This window comes from Coffea eugenioides, chromosome 6 (assembly GCF_003713205.1).
Source record: "Coffea eugenioides isolate CCC68of chromosome 6, Ceug_1.0, whole genome shotgun sequence".
Lineage (NCBI taxonomy): Eukaryota > Viridiplantae > Streptophyta > Magnoliopsida > Gentianales > Rubiaceae > Coffea > Coffea eugenioides.
In genome coordinates, this window is record NC_040040.1 from 50,526,629 (window position 1) to 50,554,276 (window position 27,648).

The window sequence follows — 27,648 nt, forward strand, 5'->3', positions numbered from 1 at the left end:
AGCTCCACCTCCCATACACCCTCCAAACCAAACACTCCTCAAGAACAAGAACAGGAACAAGAACAAGATCAAACCCTTCCCAAGAGCCCATGTCACGGCTCCTCCTCCTCCACTTTACCATCATCTTTATCAGAAGCAGCAATTGTTATAGCCAACAATGAAGATCTCTTAACTCAAATTTTACTTTGTTTGCCCCCAAAATCCCTACTCTGTTTCCAATCTGTTTCCAAATGATGGCTCTCAACCATTTCCAACCCCCAGTTTCCGCCGTCTCCACTCGCTGGTTTACCCCACCAGCGCTGCCTCCTGCTCCCCCGCCTCGCTGCTTTTGCTTCGCCGGGATCGCTCTCCCCTTGTTTTCGATATCATTGCATTCCGCCCGGAGGAGGTAAATTCGATGGCCAGCATTGTATCTCACTTGAATGCTTTCTTATACGGTCGCATTTCAGCTTTTCATTCTTGCAATGGTTTATTAGCTATGGTGTTCAGCTTTTCTTGTTCTCGGGTTAAAGAATTTGTGGTGTATAATCCTACTACTCGGGAGTTTAAGCTTATTCCAACGATCGATACTGTAGATTGCTATAAAGTTCTGAATATTGTGTTTGACCCTGTAAAGTCTGATCACTACAAGCTTATTTGCATATGCTGGGATCGCTCTGAAAGTTCTGTTTATAGATTCTCTGTATACTCATCTGAAATTGGGGTTTGGAAGAATACTGGAGAAATGGAGATCGAAGAATTGATTTGTGAACGGGGAGTGTTATCGAATGGTGGTCTTCATTGGATTAGTCACTGGAATTACAGCGTATGCTTTGATGTTGATAATGAGTGCAGTGGGCCGCATAGGTACGCCATAAGGGAGCCCGGGAAACATGCAGATGTTGGGTATTTTGGGGAGTCAGGGGGCAGTCTGTTTTATATTGATGTAAATGAACCCCAAGGGATGCTGTTTGATGTTTTCGAGTTGGAGTTGAAGAGGAACTGCCTGTATTGGAGTGTCAAGTATCAACTTGATCTTGCGCCCTTGACTACTCTGTATCCGCAGATGTTAAACGAGAATTGTTCTCTCTCATTTGAGGAGCGATTTGAATTCTATACAACTAGTTTTCTTGTGGATGAGAAAAAAAAGAAAGCGAGCCTTGTCATATCACTTGCTGGTAAAATTATTTCTTATGATATTAACAAGCTGACTATATTGGAGCTTGCCAATGTAGAGGTGGATGCATATTATGGTCCCAGGAGAGGTTTCTACAGATGGGATTGGGCTTCCCAACATGTCAAGACATTAGTTTGTCTTTAATGGGTCTGATCTTGTTTTGATGTGAAGCGACTTAGCGGTCCCTGCATTTTCCTTCTGATCAATAGTAAGGTTGGTAAAGGTTGGGCAATCGTGTTCTTTTCTTAGACAAGGTTGGGTGGTGGTGATAGTTCTCCTACTGATCCATAGTCATGTTGCTTAGACTAATGTATCTTAGCGGCTTCTAGGTTTCATATTTTTTGGTAAATTGCTAATATGGCTCTTGAGTCTTGAAAATCTAATGATAGATGCTTCAAGCTTTATATGCCTTGTAGTAGATTTCTTAGTTTTATTTTGATTCAACTGACAGAAGCCTGTTAAGCTAAGTTGTGAAAAGCCATCTCGAAATGCCTTTGAGAATGTGGTGTTTAAAAATTAAGGGGAAAAATGTATTCATTGAGCATGTAAATAGTTTTTGGTGCTGTAGTAACTACTAACTGAGTTGCTCTATAGAACATAACTATTGTTGAGATTTCTTGAATTCTTCAATTGAAATGATTGAACATGTTAACTATTGTTGAGTCTATAACAGCTGTCAGGTTAAAAATCGATTGAACATGTTAAAATGATTCTATTTGTTGTTTCATACTCTGTAAAGCATTCTTTACAAGAGAAAGTGAATGGTGAAATTTTGCGGTGATACTTGTATGCTTGGATGACTGATCCTTGGGAGTAACAAGAGCTGTCAATACTTGAGAAAGAGAAACTAGTGTGAATTGAAGAATTTGGATGAATTTGTATTTCAAATCCGCTTTTCAAATGCTTGGCAAACTTAATAGGGAGTTCATATTGAAGTACAATCAGGAGGGATTTTGGCTGTTAAAAGTAGTGAATTTGAAATCCAGCAAATTACTTGTCATCTCAAATGACGCTTTTAGCAGCCAAATCCTCTTCATTTCCTCCCTCAACTTCCCATCTTCGCCGCCCCTACCGTATAATGCAAGAAACTAGAAAAAAACAGCCATGTTTGGTGGTTCTTTAGTTGTGCCCAACTCTTCTTTGTCAATTTTTTTCCATCTTGTGATGACCCTCAGCCAGACGAAGTAGTCCACTAAAGGAAGCTCTAGATTCTTTTCCTCCCAAATACACTTATTTCAAATCGTTCTTTCGATCCAAATATTGCACCTGATATAATTTGGAGATCGTAAGCAGATCTTAATTGCATGATCCATCAGCTGTGAGACTTCATACTCCTCCCCAGCTGATCAAGAACCCTGAAACTAAGTCAATCTTGAAATTCTGGATTTCTAGAAGCAACAACTCTCTCCCCCTATGCCGTAACCATTGATTTTCTGTTGACAAGAAGTATTACTTCTCGTCAGCATTATTATTTTATGCATTTCTTGGTGAATTTTCCATCAAATGGCAATCTTGCTTGAAGCCACATGAGCTCTTCATGGGGTTCAATTGATGAGGATCTCAATTGATTAGTAAAGATTTTTGACAATCAACTCATTTTTTCCGGGCTCAATTGATAAAGAAATAGCTTCAGTCCTGAGCTCAAAATCAGACTCTAGTGGTGCTTCATCAATATTGTGTTTGATCATTAAAATTGCAACTTAACCATTAAAACAAATTGATTCCTTATCTTTGACATTTTAACTGAAATATTGGTCACTAAGTATAAAAATGTTTCATTTGAAAGTACGCACTTCGAGCACATAAAAACTTTAGACGGCTTGATTGCTATTCTTCTATTTTTCTTTTTGGGCTATTTAAATGAATAATGTACTTTTTTTTATTGACAATTAAAAGATGTCACTATCTAGTTTTATTGGTCTTCTCAAGACAGGGAAATTTAACTTTAAAATTCAATTTGCCAAAATCAACCTCAATGAAATTTCAAATAACAAAATCATCCTGGCAAAATAACAATAGAGATGGATTCTAGAAAAAATGGAATTCAAAATTAATTTTTCAATCTTCCATGGGGCAAGCATGTGTGTGTGTGTGTGTGTGTTTTTTTTTTTTCCTCTAATGTTTTTGTTAAGGGTCTAAAGTTGGGAATTTTGGAGGGCTTTTGAGAGTATTGATATATTGCACGGTAGGATTCAGAAATCTTCCAAATTGGGGACGGATTAGGTTGGATTGTAAGGTGAAAGGGGTTATAAATATACTCAAAAAAAAGTATTGATGCAAAATATCAGCCAAAATAGTTGAGTTTACACTTTACAAAATCAGATGGATCAATCCACCAAAGAACAGAGTTAGTAATACATTTAGCATATTATGCAAATTCACGAGTTACCCTATTACAACATTTTCTAGCCCAAACAAAACAAGTCATTATTATTATTATTATTTTGTTTTAACACAATGCAACACAAAGCACAAGTAACAATAATGTTCAACAGGGACACATCTAATTTCTTCTACTGATCCTTTTTTTCCCTGGCGCTTAGAGTAAAACATTACAGTGAATAGTTGCTACAATGGTACATTCGTGTTTTGTTAATACTTCCACTGCAAAATGAGGACTTTTTTTTTTTTGTGCAAAACTAAATATGGTTAGGACCCTATGTTTTCTGGTATATTCTTGTTTTGTTAACACCTCTTCTACTGCAAAATTGAGGACATTGTTCATGAGCAAAATTAAAGATGTTTATGACCCAAATGGACAACTTTAGAATTGTTCTGGAAATTTGATGTCTATACTTATGAGAGACTTCAACTTCTGTACAAAGCTCAAGTGCAATTCTGAACTTCCCCTACTTAATGCCATTGCAAATTTGCACTTGCCACTACTTGTTTCAGACTTTAAGTTAATGTTGAATTTGATAGACTAAGCTCTAGTCATCATGCTGGACCTGCTGTACATAAACCAAATTCAAGAACAAGAACAAAATCAAACCATAAAAAATCCATGTTGTCCATCAGTTCTAAGAGTTCCCAGAGTTCAATTGTTATCAAAAATTTCTGGATGATATTTGATAATCACAAATGAAAGAATCCTCCAATTTTAACTCATTAGCATAAAGTTGAATGATTACATATTAGAAATCCAACATCTGAAACAAGTGTAAAACAAATTCAGCGAGGACGTTTAAATATTGAAACCTCTCGCTTAACCACTAGACCAAGGCCTTCTCGGCAACTCATTGTAGTTTGAGTCTAAACTATGGTTTTAATTTATTGGTGAGGAAACTCCGAATCCCACAAACGTGAAGGCCCAAAAGTAAAAGTATTTAGAATTGAACCAAAAATCACTAGTTACTTAACTAATGTCTTTTATTAGGAGTTGACTCTTGAGGACTTGTTAACTAAATAAGAACGTCGAACTGGGGCTATTTATGTGAGTTGTAAACATGAATCATTTGTCACGACTATTGGGCTTTCATAAGTGTATTTTTGGTGGTTTCCTTTGATGGGCTTTAGGAGATGCGTGAACTAATGGGCTTTTAGGAAGCATTTCCATGATATGACAGCTATGATCTCCGCTGGGTTTTCAGACCTGAAACCCAGTAAATAAATGGGTTTACCAGAACGAATTTCTTTTAATCTGTAGCCTTCAAAACCTGCAGTCCTAGCCCAAATGATAGTTGTTATTGTTCCTTTCACTATTTTGATGTTCATTTTGAGTTAGAAATAATCAGTTACATCAAAAGATATAATCAATATAATTAGAATCATCTTCTCATAGAATTATTCTACTTAAAGTTTATAACAAATTGTTGTGTACAAAAAAATTTTTATTTTGCATGGTTTTTTATCATCCCTCCACAACTATGATATTTTCGTCCAATCATTATATAAATCTACCCATAATCTTTGCATTTCTTGAGCTCTCTAATTATCTAATTATTAATTATCAAACCTTCTGCTTCCCCAATTCAAAGATTGCAACAATTGTGATGATTGTTATTTTGAAATACATCATGTGTAAGAAAGTTATACAAGATTCTACAAAATTTACAACTAATCAAAGGAAAAGATGATTGGTTCATGATCCCAAAGAGGGCATAGTGATTACGAGAATAGTTACAAGACAATGGAAGCCTTGAGATGTAGAATCCTTTTTTTTTTTTTTAATTATTTACCTCCCAACTTATTAATCTTGCTTTACTTACTTTGCTCAAATATAATGCAACCAAACTGTTTTAAGTATTTAATCATCAGCAAGCAGCTCAACCATCTTTTTCCCAACATTATCACCTCGAAAAAGTCCTGCAAAAGCAGATGGTAAGCTTTCCACACCATGTGAAATGTCTTCAAGAACATGCAACCTCCCGCCATAAAGGTGCTCAAGTGTGGTTGAAAGGAAATCCTTATAGACTTTCTTGTAATGATCAGCAGCTAGAAATCCTTGAATTGTGATCCTTTTGTACACAACATTCACCATGTTTGGAGCTGCCCTTCTCCCTTTGTCAGTATATTCGGAAATAGCACCACAAACAGCAACTCTTCCAAAAGGGTTCATGTTTTCAATTGCTGCTTCTAGCATCTCTCCTCCCACATTGTCAAAATATATGTCAATCCCATCAGGGAAGTACCTAGAGTAACAACATTCAGAAATTAGAGAATTCTATCTTATACTGGCATCTTCATTTAAAGAAATCTGAACCCATGTTTAGAAAGGTTGCACTTTAGGTGAAATTTTTGAAGTACATAGCTAAAAAGCTCACTGGTATTCTTGACATTCAAGAAAAGGGAAGGGCTGAGTTACCTTTTAAGAGCCGACTTAAGATCAGTTTCTTCTTTGTAGTTGAATGCTTCATCGAAACCAAGCTTCTCCTTGAGCAAGTCTACCTATAGTATTCTCAAGGTAACATAGAATTTTATTATTGTAACCATTACTACTATTGTTCAAGTCTGAAAGGGATAAAAAGGACCAAACAGTATAGTCAACAAGACAATATAGAACCAAAGACAACAGGAAATTGAAGTAACCTGACCCTTTTCCCAGGACAGCATATTTATTTTGTTCAATTTTAAATAATTTGTTCCAACCTTACCAAGAATCTCTAGCGTGGCTGGGCTTAATTCTTCCAAAATAATCAATTAAAACAAAATGACAGGAAAAAAAAAACTCGAAATGTATACGAGTCCATCTCTGACCTTTCTTTGGCTACCAGCACAGCCCACAACATAGCACCCAAAGAGCTTTGCATACTGCCCCACTAAACTTCCCACTGATCCTGAAGCACCAGAGACAAATAGTTTTTCTCCTTTCTTAGGTTTGCACACCTCAAAAAACCCAGCATAAGCTGTTATCCCGCTCAATGCTGCATTATTCATGAGACCAAATAAAAATAAAGGGGTGCCATGTTCAAAAAATACAATGTTAATCATGTCTTAAAAGCAAAATTATAACATATTGACATGCTTATGATGATAAAAGGATGATAAAGGCTTACATAGAAGGGCTACATGGTAAGAAAGTGGAAATTCCATCATCTCTATCTTCCTTAACTTGGCCCCTTCCATTTTGCTGGGGCTCATTTTTATGATACTGTACTCTCCCCAGCTCATGCAGTACCACGAGACCAAGTCACCCTCTTTAAATTCAGGACTGCCAGAAGCGACAACTCTCCCGATGCCATCACCATTAATTTTCTGTTAACAAGACTTAGTTAACTCTTGTCATCATTGCTGTGTTTGCATCTCTTCATAAAACTTCAATACAATCAAGATGTCATCAATCAACAATGAGTAGCCAGTTAGTAAGCTGCAACTTACCTGGCCAGGGTTTATGGCGCCTGCAAAGTTCATATCCTGCTGAAAGCAACCCGGGCTCTTCATGCGGTTCAGTTGGTAAGGATCAACTGATAAGTACAGATTCTTCACGATCACATCATATTTTCCGGGCTCAATCCATAAAGAAAGAGCTTCTGTCCTGAGCTCAAAATCAGACTCCAGTGGTGCCCCATCAATGTTATGTTTGATCACTACGTACCTGTTTGTTACTTCCATTGAAAGTTCTTATTATTAAGCCTCAAAGCTTCAGAATTCTGCAGTGAATGAAGAAGGCAATAGCTCCTCCCAGTCCCAGAGGTGGAATCGGGCCAAAAATCCTCTCTCTTACAGCCAAAGCAGCAAATGATTCTTGTTAAAGTCGTTGGACTTGTTGTTTGTTATGCCTACTAACCTTTGCTAAGAGATGCGGTGGGTAGAATAGGATTTGGGGTCCTACAACTTTGAGTTTCTTTTGTCTAGTTCAAGCGAGTTATGTAATTCTGACAAAATGTGACGTAAACATGCATAGTTTCAAAACAATCGTGATTTTTTCCGCCGACTCAGCCGGTTATGTAATTCTAAATTTTTAGACAACAACTCAACTTGTGAAGTCCTGGATCCGAATAGAGAATATGAGGACATCAAGAGGTAGTTCAATGAGGTTTATCAAAAGTACTCTTAAAGATTAATTAAAGATACAAAATGCGAATAGTCGTTTTAATTAGTTAGGGTGTTCACTAGCATACCAGAACCCAACTACCACTACCAAAGAGCAAACGTAGTTTATGTAATGTCAGGAATTAGAAGGAAAGTCACAATTTCAAGGAGGTTAGCATGACGACATGCTTTCAAGAATATGGTTTATCTGATTGGTGGTATTCAATGATCTTTTCGCAGCATTTAACAATATATAATTTATAGTCATAATCATGCTAAAACTTTCATGAAGAGTCACAAAACCATGTTAAGATTACCGAAAGTTTACCTGGCTTCATGCATCTAGTTTGAAAATGTACACCCTGGAAATGAAGGGCTGTGTGTAATGCTGAAACATATAGATGGTCTCATAATAAGGCTACTCTTGACTGAATTTTCCTTTACATCTGGACACCCATTCTTAGTATCTAGTCTGTCTTCTATTTTAAGAACAGCCAAACAGGCTTCAAATGAGGATGCTAGTTTGCTTTCAAACCTACAAGACACAATAATTCAAGAACATTCCAACTTGAATGAATGTATGTTATACTGTGCCAGACCTGTGTAGCAGTTAATAGTTTAGCACAAGCTAGGAATTCCTCATACCATCAGGTAAAAAGTGGTAAACACTAATGTGAAAACATCATAAGGAATCATTCGAATATACTCTGGTTGCTATATTTGTTGCCTAATGGAAAGGGGCACATCTGAACTCCTTGTGATGCATAGCAACAATACTTTTTACTTGTCTAATTACCAAGGAATCAAGTTTTGAAGAAAGAAAAGAATAATCCTCAAGAACATGTGCTATAATGCTAGAGTCACCAATAGAAACTATTTCACAGTTAAGAGCAATATCAATGAAACAAGGAAACGAAAGCAACCTGTAAGATGCAAGATTCAAGCAATTCACAATATTCATACTCCCCAGCATTCTGCAACCATAACTTAAATCCCACATTTAATTTTGTGAAAAATATCATGCAAATTTACAAATCTTAAAATATTCAAATGGGAGAGTGATCTTAAGTACATCAAGCCAGCCCCTTCAACATGTAGGAGCATGCTACAGGAAGGAATCAAACATTAGCAAGCATCTGCATGAACTGGTAGGCTTCTGTCCAGTCAAAATAGTTATTCCAGCCACGATCAATATCATTGGTCCCTGCTTCAACTAGCTCCTTAGCATCCTCATCCTTAATGTCGTACAAAATTACCTTACCCGGCAGAGAGATCACAAGCCTCGGTTTCTTTTCTTTCTCATCCTCAAGAAAACAACACATGTAAAATCTACATAGATCCTGATCAAACGGACCAAGGACTTCGCCCACCATTGAAGGATACAAAATCGACAGAGGATAAGGTCTATGTGGTACTTCAAAGCCCATTCAGAATATTCCCTTTTCATCTCAAAAATGTCAAACAACAGAGATTGATGATTATTAACCTCAATAAAATACAAACAGCCTCCAGACACTCCAAAGTACCAAAAATACACATCCCTATGGCGCATATGAGGAGATGGCATGGTCAAATTCAGGCATTCTTTATCTAAATCAAAGCACAGAGTGTCCCTCCAACCACTTATCTAATGAAGATTACCATTCCATAACACTCCATTCGTGAAATAAATATACACTTTCTCCCTCTCATATGTGACCTCACTGTCCCTCCAAATCCCAGTTTCAGATAAATGTATAGAAAATCCATATCTCCCTAGAGGGGCTTGACTCAATTCATACCTTTCCATGCAACATTCCTCTGACCATACACAGACAAGATTGTAGTGATGAGATTTTACAGGATCAAACACAATGTTCAAAGCAAAAAAGCGAAGGTCCCTTTCCATTAGATTTGAGCCTTGGAATACGCCTATGCTCACGGGTAGTAGGGTTATACACAAACTTTTTTTGACCATAAAGTTTTGACCCAAAGACGAGCTAATAACCCATTGCAACGATGTAATTTCTCCAAGTACACATCTTGAAAGAAACTGAAATTGCTCAAGTCGGATATAATGGTACCCAATGGACTTGCATTTTCTTGGTGGTAGAAGATGAAATTAAGCTTGCCCTGCCCATGATGGACGAAAATAAGGGTAGTGGTGCTGGGATAAAGCCGAGAATGCAGACATCTAAAAGGGGATGAAAATAATTGAGAACCATTGCTTGGAGACAGACTGAAACTGGAGGAGGGATTTTGGGGGTAGGTGAACTAAAAGATGAGTTAAGATTTCCTCATTGTTGCCTATAATACGTGCAGCAAAATCAATAAGAGGAAGAGAAGGAGAAGGTTCCATGACTAAGATTCTGAGGCTGAGTAATTTATTTTTGGGCAATCAGCTAGGTTTCAGCTACAGCAGAGGAGCTGGGTTCTGGCTGTTGATTTTACTTTTGGGGCTGAAGAATCATCAAAACCTTTAAAAAAAAAGGAGAAAAAATCACATAAGAGAAATTAGGAAATAAAGAGTTGACAGAAACTGATGAATTAGCAGCGTACCTCCTCTGACTATTTTCTAAAGACACACAGATCAAGAAATTATGGTAACCTGTACCTAAATCCAGAGAATTAAAAAAAAGATGGTGAGGCTGCTATTCCTTCTACACCATGCGTCCGGAAAAGTAGTGCAAGTAAAGTAAAGCAATGAGAACATGGATGGTCCATTATCATCCACGAAAAATAACAAGCAATGGCATTGTCATGTAAAGCACATGGTGTATTCAATAGTTTTCTCTACGTGAATTCACTATACAAACCTCCACCAACACGCAAAATGTAAACCGAAGGCAAGAATGGGCAAAAGGTTTTAATGAGGGGTATGTTAATTGCTAGTCCAATCCTAATCGACCGACTCGATAGAAAAATGTCTCCAAACCAGTCCCTGTATCACACACACTTGTTTCTGCCACTTGAATTTCCCCATATTTGCTATCAAATTTATATTGTCTCTCTCTATATGGGAAAAAAAAAGTGCATTCCATACACTATTTGATGGAGTACGATGTACATCATGAACTAATCAGGGTCTCTATGTGCATTGAAATTCTAAGGGTGAAAAAAACTGAAACACTTCAGAAGTTCCAGGAAGAGTTGAGTGAGCAAAAGCATTTTGAACCAACAAGAGATTTCCATGGTTTCTTTAAGCAAGCTGTTGAAAGCTGTTTGGTGCACAATAATTAAACATGCCAAATTGATGGTATGGATTCGACAAACATGGTACTAATAAAGTATAACTTAACAGAGAAAGTGCTGTGATACTTGAATGTATTCATATTATTGAGCCTTAGATTGAGACTGAGCTGTTGATACAGGGCAAGCACTGATAGAAATTGAAGACTGCATAATAAACTTAGATGCATCACATAGTTCTTGAGTCTTCGTTGTTCTTAATTGTTTCCTAAATCTTGATCTACACAAGAAACATGTGAACTAGTCCAGCTCCAATGATGGAGTAACATAAAGTTCAAAGATGATGCCCAGTCAAACAACTTAATCTCTTGAGAATGGCTAGATTGAGTTTTGTTTCAGTTTGGTTCAAATCATGAAGCCAAAACTCGAAGATCAAGTTTTAAGCTCATTAAAAAACTAAACCAAGCTTATAACGTACTCACTCAACTGCCCTGCTTGTTTAATATGTACATATTGGACAGAAATATAAGAGCACGAATCCACTGGATTTCTGTAAAACGATCCATGGTGAAAGGTCTCCAGAAAGGAAATTCTAACCATCGATGAGGAATATGCAAATTGCAAGCACTTCCTCTCTGAATCTATAGACTTCAAGTTATGATAAATGCTTTTTATAATTCCAAATGCATCCTATTACTTATACATGGAACGTTATAACAGTAAATTAATGAAAAAGAAATTTGAAAAAGCTGGCAAAGTTTATTTAATCATAAAATCAAAAGGGAAGTCCCTGCAATTAAAAATACTAGGCGATTTTGCCTCATGCAACCCTGGGCATAATCACATATAGATTACAGTCGCATAATTATGTTGGTTGTATGCTTTGATAGTTGACGAAAGGTTGATGTCAGAACTTAGAAAGCTTAGGCTAAAGTAATTTACCTAGAGTGATAGCAAAAGCATTTTAGTATCTGTAGGATCAGTTACAGATTACACAAGTTTGGATAGGTTAAGGGAAGACTAAGCATATTTACAAACCATAGGATATGTCAAGGAAGTACTGGCAAGTGAGGTGTCTGGAGAAGGCAAAGATGCAATGATGTTGTTCCTTGGAACTGTACTCATTTATTAATTAAGGAAAGGTCTAGCTGGAAATAGAGCCGAGTACTTTGAAATAAATATAACTCATTGATCTATGTAGACAAACAATAATTCAAGGGTTGATATTATATACCAAAGAAATGAGCAGAAGTCTAGCTGATACGCCAATACTTGGTTTCTCTGCATTAAAAACCAAATTGGAAAGTTAAATTAGACCAAAATCATTCGACAACAGGGAAGGAAAACAGAAAAATGAGCAAAGTTTTATAACCATCAGGATCGCTATGAAAAGGATAAAATATTATTAGTAAAAGTTTTGTACTAGCCTATCAATATTATAAGAATTCAATGTCCAAGTAATAGTTATTGAACCAGCGTTAAAATAAGGGAAAACCATGGCAAAATGGCCTACATATTACCGCTTGGCAATATAAACAATTGAAATGATGAGAATAAGTAAACTCTAACAACAGTAATTTCCAGGTGGAAGGAGCCAAGAAAATGCTATGAATAGCTCTTATGATTCACTTTGTCCTGCAATTCCTTTCATACAGAAGCGATTCTCTTGTGAATCCAACACTCACTCAAATAAAAAAAAAAATCCTCAACAGATAATTTCATCATTAAAAACCAATAACTATGTACAGTCAACTGAACAATAGCTTAAAATTAGCTTCTATAACTCAGAACTAATCGGACACATTTAGGTCTATAGAAAAGATGCTTCACTATTCACCTGGGTAAAAAAATCCTAATGCTGCTTGGTGCAGCATTCTAAGATCATGCAATCAGCAATACACAAAACATTGAACAGGCCTGACATCTTTAAATTTGGATAGCACATCTAAATATACTAAACCTGCATATATCAGATTAGCATGTTGTATGATTTCACGGGAGCTCCTTCAGATATGTGATTTACCCAATTACTACATCTACTGAGTGTTCGAGCCATAAAAATATGCCAACTTAAGCAAATTCAGTCAAGCCTAGCACCGCAAAAAAGCTTCTTTTAAAGCAGCACTGCAGGATAGTTCTCAAAATTTCTCTGTAGGTGAGTAGCACCATATATATTGTGATGTAACTTATCTACTTACAAACAAGTGTAGAAAAAACAAAGTATTTACTTTTGCAAGTTCATTTTTTAAAGGAAAACAATATCAAACATTATACTGGAATATTAAAATAGAATAATTAGTGGTTACATACCACTGTCATTGAAAAACCCCTCGATTGCATGCATCCCTCTTACAGCACTGTAGGGTACAGCATTTAGATTCAGAGCGACACCAGCTTTTAATCAGAGAGGTTCACACAAATTAACCTGCAACAGTCATTTAGGAAATATAAGATCAATAAACAGGAACAAAAACAAAAGCAATACAAAATTCTAGACTTGTAGAGTATGCAATAAACAGAAAGGGAAACTACATAGCCTTTAATGGAGAAGGGTATTCGTGTTTGAAGTTGTTTCATGGACCCTAGAGCAAAACATCTTGAGAGAAAAAGTTTAAATCAAATTCCTTCTGACAACAAATAATAGATAGTAGAAGTTGCAACAGAACACAAAGTTGAGGCAGTAGAAAAATTTTAACCATAGATGTCTAAATAATTCCAATATTATCTTTTCAATTACCCTTACTTTTAAGCATGCAGATAGGGTAGGATGCAGTATACCTTAACGAGCAATGGAATAGTCAAGATGATACCAAAAGCTGTAATGTACTTCACAAAGGACATGACCAAAGAAAAAGAGTACAACAAACACAATGCAACCTTAGGACCTCCTGAACTAAAGTACTATATATGAAAAGGAAACAATCTAAAAAATAATCACATTCACTAATAAGAAGAGATCCATCTGTAGGTAACAGGGATATTGTCAATTAAATGGAATTACAGTGTACATCTTACATTTAATAGCATAATGATAACCACACAGCAGCAACAAAGCTAAATTCAGAAAGAAATCATTTTATATGTAACATGCAACCAAAAACATCCAGGCGATGACTATAACAATTAAATTCTTACGTAATCCTTAAAACACTCAGGATAGAAATAGCTTGGTAGATATTTGAAAAGTTACAGCAGAACTGAGGGAAAACTTACATGCAATACATGAATTGTACAAATTCCTGCTTCTTGTTTTATTGTGTTAAAAAATAAAAATAAAATAAAATTCAGAAAGTGCTCCAAATAGAGGTGATTATCCATTTAATAAATAGCAAGAGAAGTTATTAAGGATTTCAATCAAATACACCACAATAAAACAAAATAATTCATCGCCACACCCTTTCCACCAAAACAGTAAAGAAATTCAACCAAAAAAGAGAGAAAATTTCTTAAAGACCTACAACTTCTGAGCCACATTAATTATTTAAACAATGGAAGGCACAAATGGAACATTAGAACTATAGAACAAAATAAATAGCAAAAATTTGAACCGTTAATTACCATAAAAATACCAAAGCTAAGCAAACTCAAAGGCTTGATGCACTAAATCAAGTCAGCACCTCAAAAGCTGCAAAATTTACTGCTTTCACTAGTAAGACAGAGGAAATTGGATGGTGGAGACAACGGAGGTTGAGAAGAGATAAATTGGGAGGTGTATGTAGGTGGGCTTCATGTAGATTTTTCTGTAGCAGGATGATGGGGGAGGCCAAGGAGAAATAAATTAGGGCTGCGTGGGTGAATAAGGTATTGGGAATTGAAGAGATGTTTAAATGATGGAAAGTGAAGGCGTCATTGCCTCATTGGGGTCTAATTCTCAGGTAGGCGACACCACAAGAATAAGATGAACAGACAATTATAACCCCAAAAAGTAACAAAAAGCAACAAAATTACCAAAATGCGTAGCAGACTAAAAGTACTGCAGAAAAGCATTGGCCTTTTTTATATAGTTAGGATTTAGAAAAGGTTAGTATGATGTCCTTTCAAGAATATCATTTTTTTGATTCATGGCAGCCACAGATCTTTCACAACATTTAACATTAAAATTTGGTTAGATTCATGCCATAACTTCCATTGAGAGTTGAGAACTCATACCTTAATCAACCAAAATTAGCCTGTAACCAAAATGGTAAAAATGGCTTCGCATTTCTAGTTTAAAGTTGTAAATCCTGGACATAAGCACTTTGCATAATGCTGAAACATATAGATAACCTCACAATGAGGCTAATCATGGAGATCTTGTACTTAACATCTGGACACCTATTCTTAGTATACCTATAATCTAGTGCATGTTCCGTGTGAACATGATCAATCAAACTTACTTCGGTGAACAAACACCGATGATGAAGGCAGTTTGCTTTGAAAGCTATTAATCCAGAAAAATTCAAGCAGATTCCAACTTGAACGTGTCACAGTTGTGCCAAACACATTTAGCAGTCAATGTTTAGACCCTAGATATCAAACACAGTAATGAGAGCACCAATCTACCGGATTTGTGTAAAACGATCCATGGGAAAACACTCCAGAAAAGTAAGTCAAAACATCAATAAGGAATATGCAAATTGCAAATACAAAGATACAGCAACTATGAATTTTAATGAACTTTTTTGATATTAAATCTTGGTTTTACATCAGAAGCTTATAGCCTTATTAACTAAAAATCATAGAAATGTTTATATTCAATTCTTATACTCACAGATTCAGGTCACAGATGTATTCTCTTTTGATAACTCGGCTTTTGAAACTTGTTGGACAAACAACTGATAAATTGTGAAACACATTTACATTCAATATGTAAACACTAACACCAATTTTAAATAGATTTGTTCATAAGGGCAAAGGTAAATTATGGTAATCTCCATTAACTCTGTAGTAAAAGCATTTCCTCTCTAAAGCTAGAATTTGCAGTGACTTCAAGTTACGATAAATGCTTTGTGTAATTCCAAATATGTCCTATTATTCATACGTGGAAGGTTATAACAATAACTGAATGAAAAAGAAACAATATTTCAAAAATCTGGCAGAGTTTATGTAATCTTAAGATCAAAAGGGAAGTCCCTACAATTAAAAGATATTAAGGGAGGTAGTATGATGTCCTTCCAACAATGTGGTTAATTTGATTCACTGGAATCACAAACCTTTCACAACATTTAACATTAATATTTTGTATATTTATGTTCTTTCAACCAATATTTGCGTCCAACAAAGTAGGTAAAAGTGGCTTTCACACTTCGAGCTTAAAAGTTGTAAATCCTGGACATAAAGCACTTTGCAACAATGCTGAAACGCACAGGTGATCTCACAAGACGACTAACCATATATAAGTTTTACATAACATCTGGACGCCTTTTTTAGCATCTAGTACATTCCTGGGGAACATCCAAAACATTATCCAAGTGAACGTGACTAATGAGACAAACTTCAATGAACAAATACAGAGGATGAAGGCACTTTGATTTCAGACCTATAAGAATAATTCAAGCAACTTCCAACTTGAATACGTCACAGGTGTGCCAGACCTGTTTAGCAGCCAGTAGTTTAGCAGCAAACAAAAAATCTATCGGGTCCTTTGATAATACCCATTGCTATAATTTAACCCATGAACCTGCCGACCTTCAAAGAAACTGAAATTGTTCAAGTCAGAAACACTATATACCCGCTGAACATGCATAGTCTTGGAGGAAGGAGATGAAATTCAGCCTGTCCCTTTCGAGTTCAACGAAAACGAACGCAGCATCTTTACAGGAGGAACAAGTTGCGGTGGTGGTGGTGGAGGAATAAAATCCAGAATGGAGACTGGCTGAAAATGGGGCTGCAAATGATTGAGAGCCATTGCTTGGAGACTGACCGAAATCGAAGGAGGAAGTAAAGTAAAAGATGTGTTCAGATATCTTCATTGTTGCCTATAATACTTGCTGCAAAATGATGAACAGGAGGAGAAGAAGATCGCATGACCTGAGGTTCCGAGGCTGAATCTTGATTTTCCGGCAGTCAGGTGGGTTGCTGCTGCCGCAGCAGCGGAGCAGAGGGGCATTTTTGTGGCTGTTACTTTTGATTTGGGGCTGAAGAAGTCGTCAAGGAGTAAAAGAAAAACCCAGAAAACAGAATCCAAAGCCCAGAGAATCAGCCCAAGCCTTATGCCCAAATGGGGCCATATCTTTTTATTTACTTTTTATCATTAGTATTATTATTACTCACTCGTCCCTCTTTGACGGTATTATTTTTTTTCGTCTTTCTCAAATTATAGTTCACCTTTTAATTCAAGAATATAGTTAATCTTAACTTCTCTAACATGCCTTTATTTAATATATTTCGGAATAAGTAAATATAGCCTACCTTATTTAATGTAGTCAACTTTTCTACTCAAATTGTGTTAATATATGTTTTGAATGGTGCAATATGATATCATATTATTGTTGTTGTAATTAATATAAAGATACAATAATTAGTGATACTTCTAATATTAATATAAAGGTATTTTTTGAAAGCATTAGGCTACATTTACTTTTTAAACTTATTTTTCTTAAACTATATGAGAAAGAAAAATCGAAACAAAAATTGAAACTATCAAAGTGGGACGGACAACTATTTCCTTGTTTGGTACCAATAATTTGCCCAACTATAGTGTGTTTGGATTGTAAGTTATTTGCCCAAATATATTTGCTTACATCACCATTACAATTTCCAATACACCTTTTTATCTTTTCAATTACCTTTTTATCTCACATACATCACATCACAAAAAGTGCTACAGTAAAAATATCTCAAATAACTTACAATCCAAACACAAAAATGTTCCTTTCTTACAATTACTGCTAACTTGTGGGGAAAGGGGACAAACCCAATTGCACCATTATCAAGTATCAAGTTAGGCTCAATCTTAATTTGACTTTTAATTTAAAAAAAAAAAAAGAAAAATCGTTCAAAACGTCCCTCACATTTTATAAAATGACTTTTTGCGTCCCTCATTTTTAAAAGTATAATTTTACGTCCCTTATAAATTCACATTTACCAAATTTGGTCCCTACCTAGGTTCTCAACTAATTTTTGGTCGAAATCCACCACGTGACTTGCATGTGATCATTTTTTAAGGGCAAAATTGTCAAATCAAATTTTTACATAATCTGATTCATAATCCCTCACATTTCATAAAATGAATTTTTTCGGCTTTAACATTTTACAAAATGAATTGTTTCGTTCCTCACATTTCAAAAAATGAATTTTTCCATCCCTTATTGATCATGTGTGTCAATAACTTTTTTTCTATAAACCCACGTATATGTCTATTTGATTTTACCTGAAAAGTACGAATAACATGTAATTTATCTCTATTGGATTTCATCTAAACATGCTAATCGTAGTTATACACATGCTATTCAATAGATATATATATAGGGGTTTTAACCTAATAATTTTGTTTGAAACCCATGAATATATTTATATGATTTTACCATTTGAACCTATTCAATATTTGTGACCTTTCTCTTTTGGTAATAATTTATTTATTGAGTTGTATAATAAGGTCATTTAATTAATGGGTCCTAACTTGAATTCTATAATTGTGCTAACAAATTTCAGTTTAAATCTGAATTTCTACTCGACGCTTTTAAGACCAACAGTTGAATTACTTGCTTTGTGATTGTTTTAAAATTTGAAAGTGCCAATCACTTATTTCTTTTTGTCATACTTTTCTTCTGTCCAAATTTAATTCGATATAAACACTCGATAATATTTAAGATTAAATGTCTTCTTTATTTTCAAATTTTGAGTAAAAGAAAATGAATATAAGTGAAAAACTAACAATTTTTTTAAACTCATATGTATATCTATTTGATTTCACTTGAACAGTATGAATAGTATGTAATATATCTCAATTTGATTTCACATGCTATTCGTACTGTTCAAGTGAAATCAAATATATATATACATAGATTTAAAAAAATTATTCACACACATGATCAATAAAAGATAAAAAAATTCATTTTGAAAAATGTGAAGGATGCAAAAATTCATTTTGTGAAATGTAAGGAACGAAAAAATTTATTTTATGAAATGTGAGGGATTATAAATCGAATTATATCAAATTTGATTTGATAATTTTGCCCTTAAAATATGATCACATACAAGGCATGTGGTGAATTCTGACCAAAAACTAGTCGAAAACCTAAGTAGGGACAAATTTGACCAATGCGAATTTGTAAGGGACGTAAAATTATATTTTTAAAAGCAAGAGACGAAAAAATTATTTTACAAAATGTGATGGACGTTTTGAACGATTTTCCCTTAAAAAAATGCTCAATTTGAATAGTTCTTGTTTTTCTTTTTTTATTTTTGATGAAAGGGTCAGTTCAATGTCACGTCACATCCAGTTAGGGCTGCAAACGAATCGAGCCGCTCGCGAGCGGCTCGAGTCAAACTCGAGCTAGAACTCGAGCTCAGAATATTAAGCTCGTTAGGCTCGCGAGCTTCAGTATATATATATATATATATATATATATATATTATTTTTATTTAATAATAAAATTACGTATATTATATTTTTATTTTTTATTTTTTATTTTCATAGTAAAATTACGTATATATCCTTAATATTTTATTATTTATTAAGAAAAAAATATTATTTTATTTATTTTTTAAAAAATAAAATAATTATTTTTTATTTTTTTCGAGCTCGAGCTTGAAAATTGCCGACTCGTCGAGTTCGAGCTTGGTAAAATTTAGTCGAGACTCGGCTCGATTAGCTCAAAACTCGATTCGGCTCGACTCGTTTGCAGCCCTACATCCGGTTCAGTCTGAATCATTAATTGTTCTGCAATTGAAAGGCAAAAAAAATGAGAAACAAAGTACTATGTGAAATTTATAGGGAAAAAAAGAGGAAGAAAAAAAATTTCCATTAATAAGTTGCAAATGAGAAAGAAAAAAATTTCATTAACAGCTCTGTTTGGATTTTTCAGTTTTTTAAAAATTAGTTTTTCAAATACTAAAAATTTTTAAAAAGTAATTTAAAAGGTACTCTAAAAAATAGTTTAAATTTTTTTTAATATTTAACAAATATCTCAAAACATATTCTAAAAACTCTTCTAATCTTAAATATTCCAAAATATTTTTTAAAAATATCTCAAAATATACTCTAAAAACTCTGCTACAGTAAAATTTTCCAAAAACACCCCAAAAAATAGCTAATCCAATTATGATTCCATGACTGTTCATGCCCACCATATACCTATGACTGTCTGCCATGCAGTCAGTGTACAAAAGTTTTAACCTCAATCAGGTCTGTTTGGAAAGCAACTTCTTATTTTCTTAAGCTTGGCTAACTTGAACCTTGTTTGAGTTGGATTTGAATTATAAAGCCAAAACTGAAGATCAAGTTTTGAACTCATTAAGGAATAAGGTCAATCTTGAATAATGTACTTATTCAACTGCCTTGCTAGCTTAAACCATAGACATTAAACAGAAAAGTGCAAAGCACTGAATTTGTGTGAAACAAGCCAAGAGGTAAAGATTTCCAGATTGAGAATGCAGACTATTCAAATTATATAGTCACAACATCAAATAAGGAATATGCAGATTGCAAAAACACATCACCCAAGAATTTCAGTAAACTGTTTTGACATCAATGGTTTGCTTGCTTTCCATCATAAAGCTTATGAGCCTCATGGAAGAATACATAGTCAACTCTTATCCTGGAAAATTTCATATGAGGATGTATTGTATTTTGATAACTCTGCTTCTGTAACTTGTTACAAAAACAAATATATTTTCCTCATGTTTACTGGCAAGATCGAAGGTAAAGCATAGTAACCTCCGAAAAATCTGTATTACAATCACTTCCCTCTCTAATTTAGAAGTTTCAGCAACTTCAAATCATAATTCATGCTATGTTTAATTCCAAAAAAAAAAGTCAATAATTAAATAATTATAAAGAGATGTAATCTTAACAATCAGCAGTTTGAAGAAATATTAGGGTAAAGTTTGAAACTTGTAGGTAAGTAGGTTCATGCTTCTGGTTCAAAGACATGCATCCTGGACATAATGCACTTTGTGCAGTGCAGAAACAAGTAACTGATCTCAAAAGGAGGCTAATCATGGATACTTTTTCCTCAAGATCTGGACAACTCTCTTTAGTATCTAGTACATATTCAGTGTGAACATGATCAATAAAACAAACTTCAATGAACTAAGTGGCAATTGGCATTCAGGAATATGGCAAATTACACTAACCTCTACCGAGATTTATTAGTAAAAAAGACCCCCCTTTTTGTTATTCGAGTTACAACTACTCCCTCAAGAACTTTGACACACGTACATGCTCACGTTAGCAGAGAATTTATTCACAACATAACACTAGGGATGCAACTACTCAGAATAAGTATGGGGCTGGAACAACTTGCAGCACTATCATGCAACAACTCATAGGAGAATTGTAAACTTGTGTGAAGATACAACAAATAATTTGGTTTAAGGAAATAATCAAACATCTGGTTTAAGAAACTAGTCAAGAACAACTTACTGCTTCTAGTTTAATATCCCTTATGGACATGCATACCTTCAGCATGAATTTGACACATACAGCTGATGCCAAAAGGAGGCTAACCATGAATATGTTTTCCCAAAAATCATGAAAACACCCACTAATAAGAAATAGAATTCCATTCGCGCTTATCATCCACATTCAGCTGCACTCACCGAAATTATTGAACCAAAGGCAGTTTCTTTTAAAGCTAGATTTTTAAGAACCTCAACCAGCTTAACTCAAATACATTAAAGGTGAACATTACATGTTTAAATGTAAAATGTTTGTCGAAATCTAAAACTGTGTCAAGTTATTGGTCCATAATAGGATGAGAAGGTAAAAACTTCACTAAGATCACTAATAAACTACTAGAGTGAAATATTTTCTGCCTAAATTGAATGGAGAAAACCCTCTCAAATCCTTGTAATATACACAAAATTTATAATTGTAAGGTATCTGTAGCTAAAATCCAGTTGCAAAAATTTTTCCACTCAAAAGAAGAAGCACAACAGTTGAATCTCAGAACAAGGCCACAAGACCCATTTAACTCATTATAATGATTCTTAAAGCACTTTGGAACCAAACTTACCGCCATCCAATTTATGAAAAATTGCATGCATAACTAAAATTCCTCAAGTTATTATCTGAAACAGGTGAATTATAAGGTTAAAACTTCATGAGGAAATCATCAAGAAGCTAGTAAGATGCAATACTTGTTGCCAAGACCAAAATCCATGAATGCACACTAACAGACTTTCCATATATCGAATTTCTAAACCATCCAGTGCTACACATGCTTTCAAAAATATATTTCAATCATCAGGAAGCAAAAGAAGAACATTTAATAGAAAACCAGATAAAGCTAAAGGGCACCTGTTCCAAAATTTTGGCATTCAGATGAGTAATAACTATAACAATGAAATTACAACTAAAACATCTGGAAATTAAACTGCAAGACTAATTTAGTTCACAAAATTCATCCTTAAAGCATTCTACAACCGTACCAAGTTTACATCAATCCATAATAAATGCCAACATTTGCAAACCAAGTAATGGTTCCATACTGTTAAAGTGTTCAAGTGGTAGGCAGGCAAAAAGAAAGTACATAAAGCTACTTAGTAGTTAGTACATGCAGGAACGTTTGAAAAACAAGTCAAACATAGGTGAGCATCTTCATAACAGGGTAGGCATCCTTCCACTGATACAAGTTATCTCTACCGTCATCATCAGTATCTGTTGGCCCTACTTCAGCGAGCTCCTTAACGACAATGCCATTGATGTCATACAAAATTACTTTGCCCAGAAGAGATATCACTAGCCTCGCCTTCTTTTCATTCTCATCCTCAACAAAATAAGTTAAACAAAATCTAAATCGCCAATCATCAGAGTGATCGAACTCTTCATCCACCATTGAGGGGTATAAAGTAGTTAGAGGAGCAAGATTAAGATGGTGCTTCAGAACCCACTCAGAACATCCACTTGCCAACTCAAAAATATCAAACAACATTTCTCCAGGGTTGTTAATATCAATAAAGTACATACATCCACCAGACTCGCCAAAGTACCAAATTCCAGAGTGCTCCATTGAGGCAGGAGGAGAAGGCAATGTGAAGTTAATGTCTTCTTTATCTAAATCAAAACAAACAATAGCCTTCCAATCAGTAATCCAATGGAGACAGCCATTCCATAACACACCGTTCCTGAAAAACGTATGTAAAGGAGTATAATCTATCTCAAAAATGTCCCCACTGTCCCTCCAAGTCCCAGTTTCTGATTCATATATAGAGAATCCATAACTAATATTCATGATTCCCATCGCGAATCTATCCGTGATAGCGGGGGATCCCCACCAAACACACACCAATTTATAGTGATCAGATTTTAAAGGATCAAATGCAATATTCAGAGCCACAAATGGATGCCTTTTTTCCAAAAGATTGAGCTGTGGGATAAGCCTCTGCTGACTAGTTGAGGGGTTGTACACAGAAAATTCTCGACTACCATCCCTTAATTTTAACACAACAGCTACTAACCCATTACAAGAATGTAAATCCGTAATTTCACCATCAGTAAAGAAATTACTGCTTAAGCGGGAGACGGCAGTTTCCATTGAACTTACATACTCGTCGGAGAAAGAGATGAAATTCAGCTCCGGATTTTTCCGCCATTTTTTGCGGAACAAAAAGAGGGCTCGAGTGTTGCTGCTGCAGCAGTAGAGACGGCGGAAAGAGGGGTTGGAAATGATCGAGAGCCATCCTCTGGAGACACATTGGAAGCGAATGAGGGATTTTGGGGGTAAACAAAGTAAAATTTGTGTCAAGAGATCTTCATTGTGGGCTACGACGATCCCTGCTGCTGATATATAAGAGCAATCTTGAGGTGGGTTTTTGAGGGTGTTTGAGGAATCCGGTGAGAGGCTGAATCTTGATTTACCGGCAAGCGGCCAAGCAGTAGAGGGGCGGAGGAGGGTTTCTTCAGCTTTAAATATGTGCCTAATCAACGGGCCTGTGGCGGGAGAACCGCCCCCGTCGCGAAGCATTGCTCCCAATTACTGTTTCTATCGTGCAAAGGTAGAATTGGGGATACGGAAACAAGGAAGAACTGAAATTTTGATTTAGAAACTAGCACAGCTAATGGGTTTTGGTTTACTACTATTTGAGAATGATGTGACTTGAAAAGTGATAGGGTGTTAATTGTTAGCAATTTTATTGTTAATTTTCCTTTTTATCCTTGCCAAATATTGTTTTAATTATTAATATTTACTTATATTTGGTGTTGGACCCAATTTCAGGGATTGAAGCAGAAAACTACAAAAAAGGAGGGACTTTTGGAGATAATTGAGACTTCAAATAAGCCACAGACTTGGCCCACATGGTGATATACGCGGACTGCATTTCTTCTGCTAATTGGGAGTGTCTTGAGTACTTAAGAGTCCTAAGAGCAATGAAAGACGAAAAAGAGGAGGAGACATCAAGAGGCCTTGCCTTTTGTACTTTGATTTGGAATCTGCGGCGGGGACCACAGAAAAGCATTAGTCATTGGACTTTGGAAGGAAAGAAACGTAGGAAGCTTTGAGAGTTGTTTTTGTTCCTTATTTGTGGGGACCACTGGATGGATAGCTGGGGTCATCTTCCTTTTGGCTATAAAAAGACAATTGTAAGAAAGGCTACAGGGACAGTTTTTAGCATAGTTTTAGTTTTCTTTTCTTAGCTCTTTCGCATGGTTGTTCTCCATTAATGGAGGACTAACCTCTTAATTCTAGTCAAGGGGACAACTGAAGACTTGGTTCAACAATTACTGTGAGATCTAATTTATTTTAATTGCTTCCTTAATTTATTGGTATTTATATGTTTCCTGCTTTTAACTGCTATAACTCGTGTGAGTGATTGAATAGATGCGCAATATTTAATTATTCACATAGGCTATTTTGCTAAATAGGGATAATTGAATCCGTAATTGTTCGTTATCTCTATCTTAGTAGCAACTGGCGTAATTGGGTTTATGTCAGGGGAGCATACGATCTAGTTTAAATAAACCCTCGTAGCGTGTTTGTTAGTTAGGATTGGGCCTTTCTAATTATTAATGCAATCTAGAAATTAAATCCTACGGTCGTACCTAGGGTTGTTTTTGGGTTAGAGAAATAGCTAACGGTCGTACCTTAGCTATCGAGAAATTAAGGAAGGGTTGGTTGTTTATCGCGTGCATGACAACTATAACTAATCTATTACTAAATGTTGGAATTATTTCTGCATCAATGATCAGTGCATGAACCATTTCTGAAGTGTACCCTTGGCTAGAGTTTTCCCTTAATTATTCCTCTTAATCAATTATTTTCTGCAGTTAATTTATTTAGTTAGCATTTAATCCAAAACCCCCCATACTTTGGACTCTAGAAGAAACGAATTATCCCCAGTCCCTGTGGATTCGACCCTACTCACCGCTATATACAAAATCTGTATTTTTCTCGAGTAGGTATTTATTATTGCACAGGTTCGGCACCTGTCAATTTTTGGCGCCGTTGCCGGGGACTGGTGTCAGATTAATTTGTTTCTTTTTTTAGTTCACCTTGTTTTCATTTTCAATTTATTTATTTTTTTTTATGGCTGCTAACATTCCATATTTTGATAATAGACTGGACTTTGTTCCTGAATGGGGTTATGAGACTCACGTGTTTCCTAATGATCAATGGGATAGTGCAAATTGTGGAACTTATTTTGACTCAGGTTATTCAACTGACACATGCCCCGCATTTCAAGATAATCTAAGTGCTCCAATTGATACTTTTGGAGATTTTCCACCCCAATATCAAATGCAGTATGACCCTTATTCAAACGGGTATGATCAAGGATGGTGGGATAATTCCAATTTTGATTATGCGACCGGGCCAATGGATTTTCAACAGCAAGAGTCTCAACAACCATCGTCCTTGTCAGGTATGTCTTTTCAGGAATTGGGTGAATTATTTATTAATACATACCGATTCCAACAGGAGACACAAATGAGGAATGAGATGATGAAGAATCCAATGAGTTATCTGGCAGATCAACTATGTCTATTGATATCCAAAATGAATCGATTGGCTTCTCAAATGGAAGAATTGTTCTCGGAAATCATTGTTGATTTTGAAGAAAATGAGAGTGCAATTTGCTTGACTAGTGATGAGGAGATGCAAGAGTGTCAAAATGAAAAATCTACAGATGCAGTTGAAAAAGAAGTCGAAAAGGAAGAATCCCAACCGCAACCCATTCAAGTGAATGAATCCAATGAACAATCTCCAAATGCGGTGACATCTTCTCCACTCCTTAATCAATATTTTCCTGACTCCTATTCTTCAATTCCTGTTACTGAAATTGATTTTATTATACCAGAAAATTTGAAATTTCATGACAGGAATAAATTAAGAGTGGCAATGGAAAAATATCTTGAACCGAAGAATGCATGTGATGGAGGAGTGAATGGAGAATGCAAATTATCGTTGACTTGTTTAGCACCATTTACTAGTCCATGGAAGCCCGCAATTCGTGTGCTCAAGGATTACTCCATCTATGAGGGTTACCAGGATCACATTGAAGATGAACCATTGAAGCGAGCCACAAGATTTTATCCTCCATGAACAATCATAGCATGTCTAGCCAAAGACATTAAAGAAAGACGCTTTTTGGGAGGCAACCCAAATATTGATTTTATTATTTTTCGTTGTTCATTTCTTTCGTTTTTCGTTTCTCGATTGAGTAGTAATCGGTCTTCATGTTTTTCTCCACAGTGGCAGGAAGTGCAATCTTGGCGTGCCCACGCGGTGTTTGTGTCTCTTGAGGTCAGAGGACGAAGGCTAATCTTGGCGTGCCCACGCGGTGTTTGACGACCCAAACCATGAGTTAAAAAAAATTTTTTTTTTTTCATTTCCAGTTTTGGTATTCAAAAATCGAATTTTCCAATTTCAATTCAATTTAAAAAAAAAAAAAAAAAAAAAAAAAAAAAATTCTTTCTTTTCTTCTTTCTTCCTTCCTTCTTCCCCGCTTCCCCTGCTTTCCCCTTTTCCTTCTTTTCCTCCGACCGAAGCCCTACCGCCGCTGACCCAGCTCCACCGCTGCCTCCAGTTCGCTCCTCTCTCACTCTCGCGACCACCAGCCCTTCAGCACTCCATCCGCCGCCGCCCAAACCCAACGCTGCCGCGCCCTCGCGCGCAGCCTCCCCTAGCTCTCCTCCACTCTGCCCGAGCGCCGCTCCTCCCTCGCGAGCCCTTCAGCAGCCATCGCGCAGTCCTCGCGTGCAGCCCTCTCGATCTGCTCCAGCTTGCAGCCCGCCGTCTTCATCAGCCGCACGGCCGCAGCTGCGCCACCAACTCTCCACCAGCTCGGGCGCCGCCAGGAGCTGCCGCGAGTTATCCCTACCGCTCACCAGCCTCTCTCCACTTCACCCACAGCCCATGGCCATGCCTGCCTCCCTACTGCGCGCCTCCACCTCAGGCCGTTCACCCACAGCTCGCCGAGCTCCACCTGGCGCGATCTTCTCTCTCTCCCATCCTCAGCTCACGCCGCCGCCAGATTTACTCTCTCCACCACCACACGAGAGCTCTTCCTGCTTCACTCCTGAACAGTAGCGCCGCCACAGCCCTCGGCCAGACCCTCCAGCGTGCGAACTAACTAGCTAGCAACTCCCAGCTCTTCTTCCAGCGCCGCCACAGCTGCCGACAGAGACCAAGGGTGCCGCCCCTCCAGCGCTCGACTGTCTACCCTTCGCCCGTGACTTCGCCGCTGCTGCCTGAAGCTCCAACAGCCCTTCA

At 36.2% G+C, this 27,648-nt stretch overlaps 3 protein-coding genes and 1 long non-coding RNA gene across 4 annotated transcripts; 1 reads left to right on the forward strand and 3 right to left on the reverse strand.

Annotated features, from left to right (window-relative positions):
• Nucleotides 1-233: 233 nt before the first annotated feature.
• LOC113774378 (F-box protein At5g07610-like) lies at nucleotides 234-1,300 on the forward strand. The gene is made up of 2 exons (XM_027318922.1): nucleotides 234-388; nucleotides 490-1,300. The coding sequence occupies exons 1-2, from the start codon at nucleotides 234-236 to the stop codon at nucleotides 1,298-1,300; spliced, it is 966 nt and encodes a 321-aa protein (XP_027174723.1).
• Nucleotides 1,301-5,213: 3,913 nt separating this feature from the next.
• On the reverse strand, nucleotides 5,214-7,465 carry LOC113776052 (NADPH-dependent oxidoreductase 2-alkenal reductase-like). Its single transcript, XM_027321122.1, has 5 exons — nucleotides 6,974-7,465; nucleotides 6,652-6,850; nucleotides 6,353-6,519; nucleotides 5,961-6,043; nucleotides 5,214-5,787 (listed from the first exon to the last, which is right to left on the reverse strand). Exons 1-5 carry the CDS (start codon nucleotides 7,205-7,207, stop codon nucleotides 5,403-5,405), a joined length of 1,068 nt encoding a protein of 355 aa, XP_027176923.1. The 5' UTR covers nucleotides 7,208-7,465; the 3' UTR covers nucleotides 5,214-5,402.
• Nucleotides 7,466-8,527: 1,062 nt separating this feature from the next.
• Nucleotides 8,528-16,904, reverse strand: LOC113773140. Its single transcript, XR_003468755.1, has 5 exons — nucleotides 16,506-16,904; nucleotides 13,106-13,220; nucleotides 12,030-12,076; nucleotides 10,166-10,220; nucleotides 8,528-10,083 (listed from the first exon to the last, which is right to left on the reverse strand). It is a non-coding gene; the product is annotated as an uncharacterized LOC113773140 (long non-coding RNA).
• Nucleotides 16,905-22,309: 5,405 nt separating this feature from the next.
• On the reverse strand, nucleotides 22,310-23,955 carry LOC113775294 (F-box protein At5g07610-like). Its single transcript, XM_027320108.1, has one exon. It carries the CDS (start codon nucleotides 23,902-23,904, stop codon nucleotides 22,519-22,521), a length of 1,386 nt encoding a protein of 461 aa, XP_027175909.1. The 5' UTR covers nucleotides 23,905-23,955; the 3' UTR covers nucleotides 22,310-22,518.
• Nucleotides 23,956-27,648: the final 3,693 nt, after the last annotated feature.